Source organism: Leptodactylus fuscus, chromosome 8 (genome assembly GCF_031893055.1).
Source record: "Leptodactylus fuscus isolate aLepFus1 chromosome 8, aLepFus1.hap2, whole genome shotgun sequence".
NCBI classification, from domain to species: Eukaryota; Metazoa; Chordata; class Amphibia; order Anura; family Leptodactylidae; genus Leptodactylus; species Leptodactylus fuscus.
In genome coordinates this window covers 41,221,383-41,238,724 of record NC_134272.1, presented here as the reverse complement: position 1 = coordinate 41,238,724, position 17,342 = coordinate 41,221,383, and the positions used below count along the sequence as shown (strand labels likewise).

Sequence of the window (17,342 nt, the reverse complement as noted above, 5' to 3'; positions counted from 1 at the left end):
CGGAGGCGGGTAAGTGTAGGCCAGTTATAAAATAATCAAAGGGTCTGAGCTCCAAAGTCAAAGGGTCAACTAGGTCTGCAATATGGAAAAGACCCAGCTTACTCCTGGGTTTCACCAGAGCTGAGTCCCTCCGGGAGGAGGGGATTATACAAGAAGCAAATCATAGATGAACACTTGGAGGCTAAGGGGAACATTTTAGAACAGGTGAGCCAGATAGACCTCGTAAAACGTATAGGACCCAGAAGAGGGGTTGAAGGAAGGGGGGAAAGGCGGGACCATAAGAATGCATTGGGATGGATCGGAGCTAGCCAAAGTTTCTCTGTCTTCTCATAATATCGTAATCGGCTGTATAGGAGAAGGCGTTGAGTAGCCTGAGTAGCCAAATCTCTCACATCCGCCCTAGCCGCTACAAGACAGAGGACAGAGAAAGATGGGGTATGGCTTAAGCTATCTGATAAGGACTGGATCCGGGCAACCAAGGCCTTCTCCCTGGCTATCCTATCTTTTTTGAGTCGAGTGGCCAGAGCAATGCAGTGACCTCTCATAACCACTTTGTGGGCCTCCCATAGGGTGGAGTCAGAGGAGACCGAGCCTACATTAACAGTAAATTATTCCTGAAGCTGAGTACGAAGAGTGGTGCTGGGGGACAAGGAGTGAAGAAGTGATTCATTTAAACGTTAGTGACATCTCTTAGAGGTGTCTGGGGCAGAAGACAGCGATAGAGAAACAGGAGCATGGTCGGATCAGGATATAGGACCAATTTCCACTTCTATTAAGAGTCAGGATATTACCAAAGAAATAATCAATCCTGGAATGCGTGTTATGTGGGTGGGAGTAAAACGTGTAGGATCTAGCCGTGGGGTTATTGACACGCCAAAGGTCATACAAAGCAGAAGATCTAATAAACCGACGGAATTCCTTGGCTAGGCGAATCTGTGGGGCACTGGGAGTACTAGCAGGTATAGTCAATTTATCAGAGTGTTCAGAGAAGCCCATATTAAAATCCCCACCTAACAACAGGGCCGACCCCGAAAAGGCTTGCAGACGTCGCAGTATCTTACGGAGGAAGGGGATCTGGGAGGAGTAAGGGGCATATACATTACAGAGGACAATTGGTTTACCGTAAAGAAGACATTCCAAAATAATATAACGGCCCTCAGGGTCCAAGTGGGAAGCCGAAAATGAGATGGGACTGGAGCAAGAGAGCAAGATAGCTACCCCATCTTTTCTACGGGAAAGAAAAGCAGAGAAAGAAATAGGGAAATAGTGACGAGCGAAGTTAAAATTACCAACGTGATCAAAGTGAGTCTCCTGTAGGAAGACCACATCCGCCCGGAGGGACCGTAGCTCACGGAGTACCAAACATCTCTTGGCATTGGAACCCAGACCCCTGACATTCAGCGTGACACACTTAGCCATAGGGAGGTAAGAGAAGGAACACCCGCATATAAATAGAGAAGAGAGAAAAGGTAGATCTCACCCAATCCAGGAGAAGCACGGCCGGCCACAGGAACCCGGTGAACACCATCAAAAGAGAACTGACTCTATACTTCAGAGGGGAAGGGGGGAAAAAAGGGAAGGGAGAAACAAAGTCTACATAGGCAAACAAGTAACAAAAATCCATTGAATACTACAATAGTAGATAAATGTGTTGAATGGATGGAAAAAAACAAAACTAGAAAAACAGTAAATACAGTAATAGAGTAGAACAGAGAAGACTGTATCACGGACAGGACTAAATCTCCTGACCGGGGCCAACAAAAAAGCATTGAAACATATGGAGATACAACAACCAAAAGGGCCCAGAGATAAGGCCCACAGCTGGAACAAGCCCCTAGGAAAGGGGGCGAGGGGGCAGTGGTGAACCTAGCCTCTCTGCTGCCTGAGGCGGACGATCTAAGGCCACCGTTGACCCTTCACGCTCATTATGCCCCACACCAATGAACTATTATTATACTCGGGGGTCTGACCCCTGTGGATAATAATCGGAGCCCCAGGGGGGGTGAGGGGACATAATAATCACTGTTACTCACCTCTCCAGGATCCAATGTTACTCCTAGCAGGCTTCGGGCCTATATGGTAATGTGTCAGATGTCACGTGATCTGGGATATATAGGCCCGAAGCCTGTGCTAGTAGTAACAGGCTATTACTGCTAGCACAGGCTTCGGGCCTATATAGTAATATCCCAGACCATATGACATCTGACACATTACCATATAGGCCTGAAGCCTCCTAGAAGTAACATTGGATCCTGGAGAGGTGAGTAACAGTGTTTATTATGTTCCCTCCCCTCCCCTGGGGCTCCGATTATTATACTCCCCGAGTATAATAATAGCGGTAGTGGGATCGCGGCCTGGCCCCGGGTTGCGCTGGTTCAGAGAAAAAACAGTTAAAAAAAAAAAATCGCCCATGCTGCTGCCCCTCTCTGGTCCGCCGCCTGAGGCAGGCGCCTCACATTGCCTCATTACAGGTGCGCCGCTGCGAGGGGGACCATCTGTAGACGGACCAAATGACAAAACCACATGGGCTGACTACTAGGGTGGAGAAGAGTGCACCCTCCCAACCTGCCCGTGATATACTACACAATGGAAACAATACAAGTTAAGGACCTGATAGAAGGGGAAGAAAAGCATACAAGTAATTAAACATAGAAAACAAAATCCAAAGGCAGCCATCACCTCCAAGAGGGGGATGGAAACCAAGTCCGAAGTAAGACCTAGGGAAACTAAAACGATAAGAAAACAGCAATCAACGTGGTGCAGTGGTAGGATCCATCCGCCTACACTGGTTGAGACCACACCGGGGGTGAGGGTGAAGGGGGAGTGGTAAATTCCCAGTCAGGCATATCTGGAGGGAGCCAGTGTCCAGGATAGAGCAGAACTGCTGGAGATCTGAGTAGGAGCGTAGAGTTGCCGTACAGCCATTAAGTGTAGCAGTGAGGGCAAAGGGAAAGCCCCACCTGTAAGGAATCCGGCGTTCCTATAGCAAATGAAGAAGAGGGCAGAGATGCCACGGTTTCTGTAGAGTATTCCAGGATAGGTCTTGGTAGAGTTGTATTTTTGCCCCATTAAAGTCAATATCCTTCAACGCTCTAGCCTTTGACAAGATTGCTTCCTTCAAGGCAAATGACATCTCGTGGCACGGACCCAGTGCCCTTGGGTCGGAGAGCTCTGTGAGCACGGTCGAGTTTAATCTTGTGGGTAGAAGGTTCTTGAAGGTCCTTAAGGATAGCTTCCAAAGTAGCGGGCAGGTTCTCCTCATGCGTGGCCTCTGGGAGGCCCTTAACACTAATATTGTTTCTCCTGCCTCTACAGTCATGGCCAAAAGTTTTGAGAACGACACAAATATTATATTTTCACATGATCTGCTGCCCTCTGGTTTTATGTGTGTTTGTCAGATGTTTTTATCACATACAGAAATATAATTGCAATCATATTATGAGTAACAAAAGCTTATATTGACAGTTAGAATGAGTTAATGCAGCAAGTCAATATTTGCCTTCTTCTTCAGGACCTTTGCAATTCTCCCTGGCATGCTCTCAATCAACTTCTGGACCAAATCCTGACTGATAGCAGTCCATTCTTGCACAATCAATGCTTGCATTTTGTCAGAATTTGTAGGTTTTTGTTTGTCCAGCCGTCTCTTGATGATTGACCACAAGTTCTCAATGGGATTAAGATCTGGGGAGTTTCCAGGACATGGACCCAAAATCTCTGTTTTGTTCCCTGAGCCATTTAGTTATCACCTTTGCTTTATGGCAAGGTGCTCCATCATGCTGGAAAAGGCATTGTTGATCGCCAAACTGCTCTTGGACGGTTGGGAGAAGTTGATCTTGGAGGACATTCTGGTACCATTCTTATTCATGGCTGTGTTTTTAGGCAAAACTGTGAGAGAGCCGATTCCCTTGGCTGAGAAGCAACCCCACACATGAATGGTTTCAGGATGCTTTACAGTTGGCATGAGACAAGACTGGTGCTAGCGCTCACCTCGTCTTCTCTGAATAAGCTGTTTTCCAGATGTCCCAAACAATCGAAAAGGGGATTCATCAGAGAAAATGACTTTACCCCAGTCCTCAGCAGTCCACTCCCTGTACCTTTTGCAGAATATCAGTCTGTCCCTGATGTTTTTTCTGGACAGAAGTGGCTTCTTTGCTGCCCTCCTCGGGATCAGGCCTTGCTCCAAGAGTCTCCGCCTCACAGTGCGTGCAGATGCACTCACACCTGCCTGCTGCCATTCCTGAGCAAGCTCTGCACTGCTGGTAGCCCGATCCCGCAGCTGAAATACTTTTAAGAGACGGTCCTGGCGCTTGCTGGTCTTTTTTGGGCGCCCTGGAGCCTTTTTGCCAACAATGGAACCTCTCTCCTTGAAGTTCTTGATGATGCGATAGATTGTTGCCTGAGGTGCAATCTTTCTAGCTGCGATACTCTTCCCTGTTACGCCATTTTTGTGCAGTGCAATGATGACTGCACATATTTCTTTAGAGATAGCCATGGTTAACAGAAGAGAAACAATGATGCCAAGCACCAGCCTCCTTTTAAAGTGTCCAGTGTTGTCATTCTTACTTAATCATGACAGATTGATCTCCAGCCCTATCCTCATCAACACCCACACCTGTGTTAATGGAGCAATCACTGAAACGATGTTAGCTGGTCCTTTTAAGGCAGGGCTGCAATGATGTTGAAATGTGTTTTGGGGGATAAAGTTCATTTTCTAGGCAAATATTGACTTTGCAAGTAATTGCTGTTAAGCTGATCACTCTTTATAACATTCTGGAGTATATGCAAATTGCCATTAGAACAACTGAAGCAGTAGACTTTGTAAAAATTAATATTTGTATCATTCTCAAAAGTTTTGGCCATGACTGTATTGTCCAAGTCCTCTACATGGCACAGTAAGTCAAGCAGCAATTGAAACTGAGACAGGACCGAGTCCTGCAGGTGGGGGATGTAAGAGCGAGTTTGGTCATGGTCGTTCTCCAGCATTTCAACACGGGAAGCAATGTGATGAAGGTCTTGCCGAAGCGCCGAAATTTCAGCCCGAATCTCAGTACGTATCTCCTTGCGGCAGGCTGCAGTGACCTCAGCTACCAGTGAGTGAGTGAGGAATTGCAGCCACTGTGGCGGAGGAGAGAAGAAAGGGGAGGCAGTCATTTCTCCATGTTGGGGCTGGGAGGCAGGGGGTGATGATTGAGGAGACCTGGCAGCATAGGGGGACAATGAAGGGGTAGCCCCAATATCATTCTCAGGTTCCCAGGGGTGAGCTGGAGAGAGAGTCTCTGGCTGCAAGTACTGTGCATGGAGAGGGGAAAGGAGGGGGGGAGGGCTGCTGCAGTGGAGACATCAGCAGTTTCAGGGCTGGCAGCAGGGCTAGATACAAGAAGGCTTTCATTTTGGGGTGCAGGAGATGCAGAGCACCCAGGAAGCTGGTGCAGAACAGGGGGTGGAACAAGCGGGCCAGCACCACAATCCCCCTGCCTCCAGATGGATGGCAGGAGCCGCCAGCGACGCCATCTTAGAATGCAAGGCCTCCACAGGAGGAAGCTCACCTGGAGGCACGGCAGGGTCCAGCAGCAGGTGACCAGGAGGAGTCCGTAGGAGGCCGCACAGAAACCTTCTTGCCCACAGTGGGCACAGTGATGGTGGCGCGGCCTGCAAAGATGGCGCTGCCACGTGGTAGGCCGCGCTGAGGAGGCCGGGGTTGCGAAGAAAGCCGTGATTCATGGCTGTTTAGAGGGAGCTGCAGAGGGTCCGGGGAGTGAAGAAGGAAGGCCGGATGCTTTCTTCCCCATTTGGGCAGACGGGAGCGCAGGTAGGTCCTTTTGTAACACAGGCCGGGCAGGAGCAGAGCTAGTGTGCTTCCTACCGCATCAGGTCACAGACTACGCCCCTTAATTAGTACATTTTAACATATCTTTAAATAGAGAAATAAGAGTCTAGAATAGTTGTATTGTAGGGGATTAAACAATTTACTAAAAGCAACATGTCACTAGCTGACATCGGTCACATAATTTCATTGCTGGTAACAAGGCAAGAAAACAGACAAAAATCTTAAACCTTTTACATATTTGTATTTTTTGGTATGGTCTTATTTTGGTTTTCTCTTTTTTAATTTTTAGAGACGTCACTGAAAAAAATACAGTGAAAGGGTAAGTGATATCTATTTGATGTTAAATAATTCAATGACATCTGTAGAATAATGGGGTGAAGCATCTCTTATCCACAAGTTAGCACCTTTGAAAGCTGAATGGATGGTATGCTGCCTGATGCGTTAAAGAATGCAGATATGTATTCTTTTTTGTTCCAGGCAAGTACACCATCCACCCACTTTTTAACAGGAATGCAGAGATTTGAGGATAACTGACTCCATTCTCCATTCATCTGTATGTGTGTTTGTGTGTGTGTGTGTGTGTGTGTGTGTGTGTGTTGCTCTGAACTATTTATGGACTCAGAGGGAAGTTTGTGGCACCTTGGTGACTTTGGAATTACATCCACAAATCAGTCTAGGGTGTTGAGTTTCTAACAACCCCAAAAGGTGAGTGAAAGGTCAAAAATTATGCATTTATATTCTTATGATCAATCTATACATGAAGCACCCCTGTATCTTTGTTATGTATCTGTTTTAATTATTATCTGTTTTATGTTTTACTATGTTAAATGTCATTGGTGATATTTGTTTGTTGGAAAATGAAATTGACTTTGTCAATAAATGACAATTGCTTTGTTTGTAAATTGGCTACATTGTTTTTATAAATAATGTACACTCCCATAATAGGGAATCTCTAAAGGTAACAGATTAACATTATGGGTAGGAGATAGCTAGTTTTGTGGGAAGGTACAAGGATATGATACCAGAGATGAGAATATCCCTTTAAGAACTTTAAGAACACACACTTGATCATATGCATGAAACTTAAAGGGGTTTTTTAGAGGAATTAATTTTTTCTTAAAATTTGAGTTCATGAGGTTCTTAACAAAACAAATTGTAACTCCCCTTTCCCTGTTCCCTCACAGCCCCAAGCCAGATGTCTTGTGCCATTCTGCTACCTAGTTTATTCTATCAAACAGAAATGCTTGGAGATGGGCCCTCAGCAATTTACTGATTCTGGGATTGGTTTTGGGATTTATAATGGTACAGATTGCCCACAGTGGGTGTCCTTGGAATGTTGTCTAGTGGCACCTGCTGCGCTCCAAGCCTTACTTACATTCGGGAAATCCGTATGGGGACCCCCCCGAACGGAATACCGAACGCAACTGCAAGCGCTGTGCATTGAAAGCCCACGGACCCCATACACTATTGTTGGGTCAGTGGGCTTGCCGCGCTCTGTCCGCACGAATCATGCGGACAGGAATTTACTACTTTCCTGTCCTCGTGATCCTTGTGGAACTCTTGCAGCTAGCACACGGACTTCATTATAGTCTATGGGGTCCGTGTGCTTTCACTGGCACACCGCTTGCAGTTGCGTTTGGTATTACGTTGGGGGGTCCTCATGCGGACTCCCCCCAGACGGAATACAAACGCTGATGTGAACGAGGCTTTACTCCCTCACTCTGTTAAGATATGCTATATGCTGCAATTATGGAAGTTCAAACTGCAGCTGTATACCACCCTTACTCCCAATCTTCTTTGTCATTGATCCCTCCTTTTATTTCCCTAGAGAATTTTACATGGTGGAGGCATGCTAGGTTTAGGCTACTTAGTAACTTCCTCCTTAACAAGCATCATCCTCATCAGATTTCTCATTTTTTGCCAGCACTTATCCCCAGCAACCCTTTAATTGGAGCCATCATCTTTGAAAGGTTATGTTAATTTAAGGCAACTATTAGAGGCTGACTTTCCTTTATCTAGAGTGAATTGAATAGCCCCCAACTACTCCTAAACCGGATGTTATGATGGCCTGGGAGAGGGATCTATCAACTGCAATTACCCTGGCCCAAAGATAAGACAACTGTACATTTTTTAGCAATGGAAGTTGTCAGGTCGACCTGAACTGTCCCTGAAAATAATACATAGCACCTTCCTAGGTCTATCTAAATTATATCTCATATACCTCGAAATTTGCCCAAATACTTTAGGAGTTGCAACTTCTATGGTGATATCCTGGACACTTGGTGGACCTGCCCAATGGTGCCCTTTACAGCATCCGTCTTCCTGCTGGGCCTCAAACCAGTAGGTCTACGTTTCGCTTCCAACAAGTTACTCCAATTCATCTTGATGTCTACTGAGATCCACATCGTATCCAAATTGAGGATGGAAAATCCCTCCATATCAGAAGTCATGAGGCTTATTGATACAGTTATATTGTTCCAAAAGATTATTTGTGTCATAAATGACATTCAGACACACTTCGTTAAAGTGTGGTCTCCTTGGATTAATCCAACAAATATCACCGACTTTTCATATTGTCTTAAATTATAGCTCATAGTAGTGTATTTGGAGACCCAGATCCCCACTACGATTAAACGGTTTAGCCAGGATACCGTATATACTCGAGTATAAGCCGACCCGAATATAAGCCGACCCCCCTAATTTTACCACAAAAACTGGGAAAACTTATTGACTCGAGTATAAGCCTAGGGGGGGAAATGCAGCAGCTACTGGAAAATTTCAAAAATTAAAATGGTCGGAGTTTTTGGGTGCAGTAGATGCTGGGGAAGGGGAGGGGGTGTTTTGGTTGTCTGTCTGTCCTTCCCTTCCTTTTTTCCCCCACTTGGAATTCAGCCTGGCGGAACATAGGGTAACTGCAGTGCTCCTATTAACCCCTTCCTCTTGGAACAGGGGCACTGCTGGTACCCTATATTCAGTAGACCGGGCACTTTCAGACACAGGGATAGCTAATGTGTTTGTGTTTCACAGTCATTTTCTACTTTTCTATGTATTCTAGGGAAAGGAGGGATTTAGAACTTTTACTTATTTTTTTTTTTTTTAATCTTTGTTTGTTTTTTTTTGCATTTTTTTATGGGAGATTATATACATTAACCCCTTAAGGACACAGCCCAAAAGTATGTTAAGGACCAGGCCTATTTTTTCAAAATTGACATGTGTCACTTTAAATGGCAATAACTTTGAGACGCTTTAACTTACACAAGTGATTTTGGGAATGTTTTCTCGTAACACATTATACTTCATGTTAGTGGTAAACACTAATCAATATTTTTGTATTTATTTATAAAAAAAAATAGGAAATTTGATGGAAATTTGGAAAAAAAATGCAATTTTCAAAATGTGAAATTCTCTGCTTTTCATGCAGATAGTTATACCACCCAAATATAGTAATAAATATTATCTCCCATATCTCTGCTTTATATCGGCATCATCTTTTGATTGTATTTTAATTTATTTTGGACGTTACAAGGCTTACAAGTGTAACAGCGATTTTCCAGATTTACAAGAAATGTAACTATGTTTGTTTTTTTGTTTGTTTTACACACTTTATTTATTTAAACTTTTTTACATTTGTGCTGTAAGCACACTAGAACCAGTGATCAGAGAGTATCACTGGTTCTATACTAACTATAGACTTGCAATACACGTGTATTGCAGTCTATAGAGGAAGCTAGCTATGCAGATGCATAGACTAGCTTTCTCTCGTCCCAGCATCCAAGGGGTTAACCCTCCCCCCATCGGAGCTCGCTCCGATGGGGGAGGGATTAAGAAGCAGCGTGTAGCTGTAAATTACAGCTCACACAGACTCCTTAGGCAGCCGGCAGCATGCTTTATGGCCGGCCAAACCCCTAGGGTGCCATGATCACTATGGATCATGGCACCTTAAGGGTTAAACAGTGGGGGTCAGTGCAATCACCGTCCCTGCTGCTACAGGGGAAGCCTGGCTGTCAGATACAGCCGGCCTCCCGTGGAGATCGCACGGGCTCTGCTTCTGAACCCGTGCGATCTCAATCACGTACAGGTACGTGGGAATGCGGGAACTAACCACATTCCCTGACGTACAGGTACGTGATTTAGCGTTAAGGGGTTAATATAGTGGCTGGTCATAGACCCACCCTCCTAAACAAAAAAAAAAAAAAAAATTTTTTTTTTTTTTTTTTTTTTTTGCTGACTCACGTATAAGCCGAGGGGGGCTTTTTCAGCACAAAAACTGGGCTGAAAAATTCGGCTTATACTCGAGTATATACGGTATTTTATTATAGCAGCAGGAAGCTGTGGAAGATGAAAAAAAGAATACTTTCCTGTCTCTGATGCTCCTGGGTCCCAGGCTACTGTATGATCCCCGCTGCACCCTAGTACTTGTGACTTGTGACCACATGACCAAGTGGGCTAAAGCAAGGTACTGGGACTTTCCCTTAGGCTGCTGATTGAATTCTTGTGCGGCATCCTGTTTGAACTTGCTGCAGATTCTGTGACTGATTAAGCCGCAGAACCCATGGAACGAGACTACTCTTTATTAGCCCCTTTATGTTTGGGCCAAACAGCAAATTCACTGCTATGGAATGCACTGTGCCAATCAGTGGTGAGAAATCAAAGGCAGAATTCCTCTTCATTTTTTGCTGTGAATGACCTCTAAAGTTCCTCTAAGGTCGAGTCCCATATGGCCTAAACATTCATTCAGCAGAGTGAATGACAGCAAGCAGAGATTTAGAAATCTGTGAGGAATTAAAGGGGTATTCCCATGACACCTGCATGCTGTTGTGCTCTATTCACTTCCTGCTTTTCTCGGCACATTGGTTGGCGGGGTTTCACTTGCACGGGATTGGTTGTAAATGAATTACCATAGTGTGAAGCTGATGTAGCAGAGCTGGATTTGAGTCGGCTTGTATTACATACAGAGGTAGCGGACTCCTTATCTCAGTCCTTATCAGCCAAATTCAATTAAACCAACTGATAAGAGCTCAGAAATCCCGGAGCTCTCACCTCTCCTATCTGAGAAGCTCTGCTACTTATCAGACACAAACAGCTCAGAGCTGCTCCCAGCCCCTCCCTCCCCCTCTGAGATCAGGCAGCTACATCACTTGACAAATGAGCAGATAATCCCAAGGGCCATAGAAACGGAGTGAAGTGAATAAATTAAGATAGCGGACAAACAAAGCAGTTTTGATAAAGCAATTTAGGAAAAGTCTTAAATCCACATAAACTAGCAGTATAGATAGGATCCTTGTGATGGGACAACCCCTTTAATACAAAACGTATATGGAAGATTACCGTATTTTCCGGACTATAAGGCGCACATAAAAACCTACGATTTCCTCAGAAATCGTAAGTGCACTTTATAGTCCGGTGCGCCTTATATCTGGATGGAAGCGGCGGCAAAGTCTGCGTGCCGCTTCCATACATACATAAAAGGCACCGTAAGGGTGCATTCACACTACGGAACACCAGCGTGTATCACAGCCGTACACGCCGGCGTTACAGCAGGGCTGCCGGACACTTCCCATTCATTTCTATGGGAGCCGGCATGCTTGCGCTCCCCATAGAAATGAATGGAAAAAAGCAGTCCATTCATTTCTATGGGGAGTGCTCGCATGCCGGCTCCCATAGAAATGAATGGGAAGTGTCCGGCAGCCCTGCTGTAACGCCGGCGTGTACGGCTGTGATACTCGCTGGCGTTCCGTATTGTGAATGCACCCTTAAAAGTTATATTAAACTACCCCCCCGTTTTAAAATAAAACCCTGAAACAGAATGTGAAACTTACCGAGTGGTGCAGAGTGGGCGGGCATTCAGGCCTCCTCTTCCTCCGATGTCCTGACCACTTCCTTCGGCGCTCGCGAACTGATAATGGCCTGGGCGCATGCGCAATATCATAATGCTTCTACTACGGCTACTGCGCATGCGCCCAGGCCATTATCAGTTTGCGAGCGCGGAGGACGGAACATCGGAGGAAGAGGACCACCCTGCATCGTTCGGTAAGTTTCACATTCTGTTTCAGGGTTTTATTTTAAAACGGGGGGGGGGGGGGGGGGGGGTGTAGTTTAATATAACTTTTATGGTTGGGCTCTATCAGCATGATTTTGCTGATAGAGCCCCTTTCACTCCTCGCCTGCCGAGCGCTTCCAATAGAAGCGGCTGGCACGCGGGGGGGTTAAGCGGCCGCTGGCAAAGTCTGCGTGCTGCCGCTTTCAATAACATATAATGCGCACCGGACTGCGCCTTATAGTCCGGTACGCCTTATATATGAACCGAGACGGACTATAAGGCGCTCATGGGCAATGCGCCTTATAGTCCAGTGCGCCTTATAGTCCGTAAAATACGGTAGTGCATGACCATGTCATGGACTCAGCTTGTTACAGTTATATCACAGCTATCAGACATCTACCTGGCAACAAGCCTTGCACCTGTGTGCCATATCACATGACCATGAATTGATTTTTGTCCACTGGAAGTAAGCAGAATGAATGATCGATCGCATTTGCCTCTTAAAATTTGTCTGGGATACCATATTATTATACACCATCAATAACTGTATACTATAATTTAAAATAATTTAATATTATTCTGAAGCTAGAGTTGGTGACATTCATTCCAGCTCCACATCCTCACTTATTGCAATATAGCATCATTATGTATGTAATTGCAATATTTCTGTCAATATATATATATATCTTATGAAAATGAATTCTTGTCTGTGTTCTTTATGCGCGACCAAACGTCTGGACCGATCTTCACCAAATTTGGTACAGAGATACTTCCAGTATCTGGGAAGGTTTAAGAAGAGACTCCAACTCCAATGCCCCCCCCCCCCCCCCTTAGCCAATACAGACCTGCAAGTCTTTCACTCGTATTCCAACTGCAATACACATGCACAATCCAACACTGATATCCAAACTGAGATACACGCATCAGAGGATTAGATACACAGATCAGCACACATTATCACACGCCAGAGGATTAGATACGTACGTCTGCACACAGTTCCACATGCCGAAGGATTAGATACACGCGTCTGCACACAGTACCACACGCCGGGGGATTGGATACATGCGTTTGCACACAGTACCACATGCCAGAGGATTGGATACACGCATCTGCACACAGTTCCACACGCCATAGGATTAGATAGGCACGTATGCACACAGTTCCACACGCTGAAGTATTAGATACATCTGTCTGCACAAAGTACCACACGGTGGAGGATTAGATACGCACCTCTTCACACAATACCACACAGGTGAGGATTAGATACGCACATCTGCACACAGTTCAACACGCCGGAGGATTAGATATGCTTGTCTTCTCACAGTACCACATGCCGTAGGATTAGATGCTCACGTCTGCACATATTTGTACACGCCACAGGATTAGATAAGTGCTTTTACACAGTTCCACACGCCATAGGATTAGATACGCGCCTCTTCACACAATACCACACAGGGGAGGAATACAAACGTACGTCTGCACACAGTACCACACTTTGGAGGATTAGATACATGCCTCTGCACACAGTACCACACGCCAGAGAATTTTATACATGTCTCAGCACACAGTTCCACACTGTGGACGATTAGATACATGTGTCCACACACAGTACCACATGCCAGTGGATTAGATACGCATGTCTGCACACAGTTCTACACTCCATAGGATTAGAAACACTCGTCTGCACACAATACCACATGCCAGAGGATTGGATACGCGCATCTGCACACAGTTCCACACACCAGAGGATTAGATGCGCATGTGTCTGCACACAGTATCACATGCCGTAGGATTAGATACACGCGTCTGCAGACATTTCCACACGCCAGAGGATTAAATACACGCGTCTGCACACAGTTGTACACGCCATAGGATTAGATACACGCGTCTGTACTCAGTACCACATGCCATAGGATTAGATACACACATCTACACACACAGTTCCACAAGCCGTAGGATTAGATACGTGCCTCTTCACACAATACCACACGGGAGGATTCAATATGCGTGTGTGCACACAGTTCAACACGCCGGAGGATTAGATACGCATGTCTTCACACAGTAATACATGCCATAGGATTAGATACGCACGTCTGCACACATTTTCACAGGCCAGAGGATTAGATACAAGCGTATTCACACAGTTGTACATGGCATAGGATTAGATACACGCGTCTGCACAAAGTACCACATGCCACAGGATTAGATACGCGTGTTTACACAGTTCCACACGCCGTAGAATTAGATACGCGCCTCTTCACACAATACCACACTGGGGAGGATTACATACGTGCGTCTGCACACAGTACCACACTTTGGAGGATTAAATACATGCCTCTGCACATAGTACCACACACTGGAGAATTAGATACGCATCTCAGCACACAGTACCACACTGGGACGGATTACATTCGCGTGTCTACACACAGTACCACACGCCAGAGGATTAGATACACGCGTCTGCACACAGTACCACATGCCGTAGCGTTAGATACGCGTGTCTGCACACAGTCTCACACGGCGGAGGATTTGATACGCGCATTTGCACACAGTTCCACACACCAGAGGATTATATACGCATGTCTGCACACAGTACCACACACCGTAGGATTAGCTATGCGCATTTGCACAGAGTTGCACACGCTGAAGGATTAGATACGTGTGTCTGCACAAAGTACCACACGGGGAGGATTAGATGCGCTCCTCTTTACACAAGACCACACGGGAGGATTAGATACACACATCTGCACACAGTTCAGCACGCCGGAGGATTAGATACGCATGTCTTCACACAGTACCACATGCTGTAGGATTATATACGTGTGTCTACACACAGTTTCACACGCCGTAGGATTAGATACGCGCCTCTTCACACAATACCACACCAGGGAGGATTAGATACGCGCATCTGCAAACATTACCACACGACCGAGGAATCGATATGCGCGTCTGCACACAGTTCCACACGCTGAAGGATTAGATACGTGTGTCTGCACAAAGTACCACACAGGGGAGGATTAGATACGCACCTCTTCACACAATACCACACAGGGGAGGATTAGATACGCACATCTGCATACAGTTCAACACGCCGGAGGATTAGATATGTATGTCTTCACATAGTACCATCACCAGAAGATTAGATACGCGGGTCTACACACAGTACCACACGGGGGAGGATTAGATACGTGCATCTGCACACAGTACCACACACTAGAGTATTGGGTATGCACATCTGTACACAGTTCCACACGCCAAAGGATTAGAAATACACATCTGCACACAGTATAACATGCCGTAACATTATATACGCGAGTCTGCACACAGTACCACACACTGGGGGATTGGATACATGCATCTGCACACATTTCCACACGCCAGAGGATTAGATATGCTCATCTGCTCACATTACCACCCGCTGGGGGATTGGATACATGCGACTTCACACAATACCACACACCGGAGGATTAGATACCCGCCACTGCACACAATACCACACGGGAAGGATTAGATACGTGCCTCTGCACACAGTACCAAACGCCAGAGATTTAGATACGTGCCTCTCCACACAATACCACATGCTGGAGGATTAGATACGCGCCAATGCACACAATACCACATAGGTGAAGATTAGATACCTGCGTCTTCACACAGTACCACACGGGGCAGGATTAGATACATGCCTCAGCACACAGTACCACATGCCAGAGGATTAGATATGCACATCTGCATACATTTTCATTTGCCAGAGGATTACATAAGCGCCTCTTCACACAATACCACACGGGGGAAGATTAGATATGTGCATCTGCACACAGTACCACACCAACAAGGATTAGATACTCGTGTCTACACACAGTACTACATGAGGAAGGATTAGATATGCGCATCTGCACACAGTACAACACAACAGAGGATTAGATATGCGCGTCTTCACACAATTCCACACACCGGAGGATTAGATACACGCCACTGCACACAATGCCACACGGAGGAGGATTAGATACGTGCCTCTGCACACGGTATCACACGCCAGAGGATTTCATATGCATTTCTTCAAACAGTACCACACGCTGGAGAATTAGATACGCACATCTTCACACAGTTCCACACGTCAGAGGATTAGATACGTGTGTTTATATACAGTACTACATAGGAGAGGATTAAATACGCACATCTGCACACAGTTCCACACACTGGAGGATTAGATACGCACCTCTTCACACAATACTACACAGGGAGGATTAGATACGTGCCTCTGCACACAGTACCATACGTTGGAGGATTAGATAGACGGCTCTGCACACATTAGAGTTTTACTCTAGGTTTCCATAGCAACACAGCCACTTTTTTTACACTACTGTATGTCAGCTTTAAAGAAGCAGGGCACTGTGGATGACAATGTTACACAAGGTCACATACACACAGCTTTACTCCAGGTATCTATAACAACTGATCACAGTTTTTTTTTACTGATATCCAAAATAAGATACACATGATCACGTGATGCTTATGGACACACACAAACAACATACAAAATAAACCAGTGTACAATTGAACAATTCATATGGGGCCACTACACAAACAAAAAATGTAATATACCCGTGTGAAGCTGGGTCCTCCTGCAAAAAAAATAAATAAAATATATATAAATAATAAATAATATATAATAATAATAATAAATATATAAATATATAAATATATAATAATATAATAAATAATATATATATATATATATATATATATATATATATATATATATACATATGTGGGTAAAATATTACCGGTAATCAAAAATCGAAATATACTTATGTAATTGTTATTTTCTAAAACCTGTTTCCTTCACTCCTGCCTTAACCAGTTCCAGACCACCCATAGACTATATATGTTGTGCCAGTCCACTCTTAACTCTGCAGGAATGTACCCATACGTCCTTGCAGTGCTAGCAGCTGCAGAACTGGGGAGCTGGCAGCCAGTATCTACAGCCTGAAACCCTCTACAGAAGGCAGGGATAGTTTATTACCGTCTCTGCATTCCCGCTCACTGTATACACAGCACTTAATAATGCAGTACTGCGTGATCAAGTGATCCACCAGGAATCAGAAACTGTTAGAGCTGCTGGATCCTAGAGGAACCAGATCAGTTCAGCAGTTATGGGTAGGAGGCTGTATTCCTCATGTAACTGGGGCTAAATGTATCAGCCCCAGTTACAGGGGAAATCAGCCTCCTCTCAAAAAAAAAAAAGTTCCCAAAGATCTATTATGACAATGTAAGGAAAATAAATAAACATAGAAGTAAAAAATAAATCTTAAAGTAAAATAATTTAATAATACACCAATACCATGCCTGCCTCACAAGTTCTAGCCCCACCGCCAACAACATAATCCAAAATAAAAAGTACTGTAACAGAGAGGGAAACCTATTTTAAAAAGTCTTTTATTAGTACTTGCAAAAATAAAAATTACAAAAATAATT

The 17,342-nt window shown here is 44.9% G+C and overlaps 1 protein-coding gene across 1 annotated transcript in view; it reads left to right on the top strand.

Moving 5' to 3' along the window:
• Positions 1-17,342, top strand: part of STAT1 (signal transducer and activator of transcription 1) — a 275,050-nt gene that overhangs the window by 92,639 nt on the left and 165,069 nt on the right. The window contains exon 12 of the mRNA XM_075285132.1: positions 6,117-6,146. Coding sequence (XP_075141233.1) covers positions 6,117-6,146 — 30 coding nt within the window. The remainder of the gene's footprint in view (positions 1-6,116; positions 6,147-17,342) is intronic.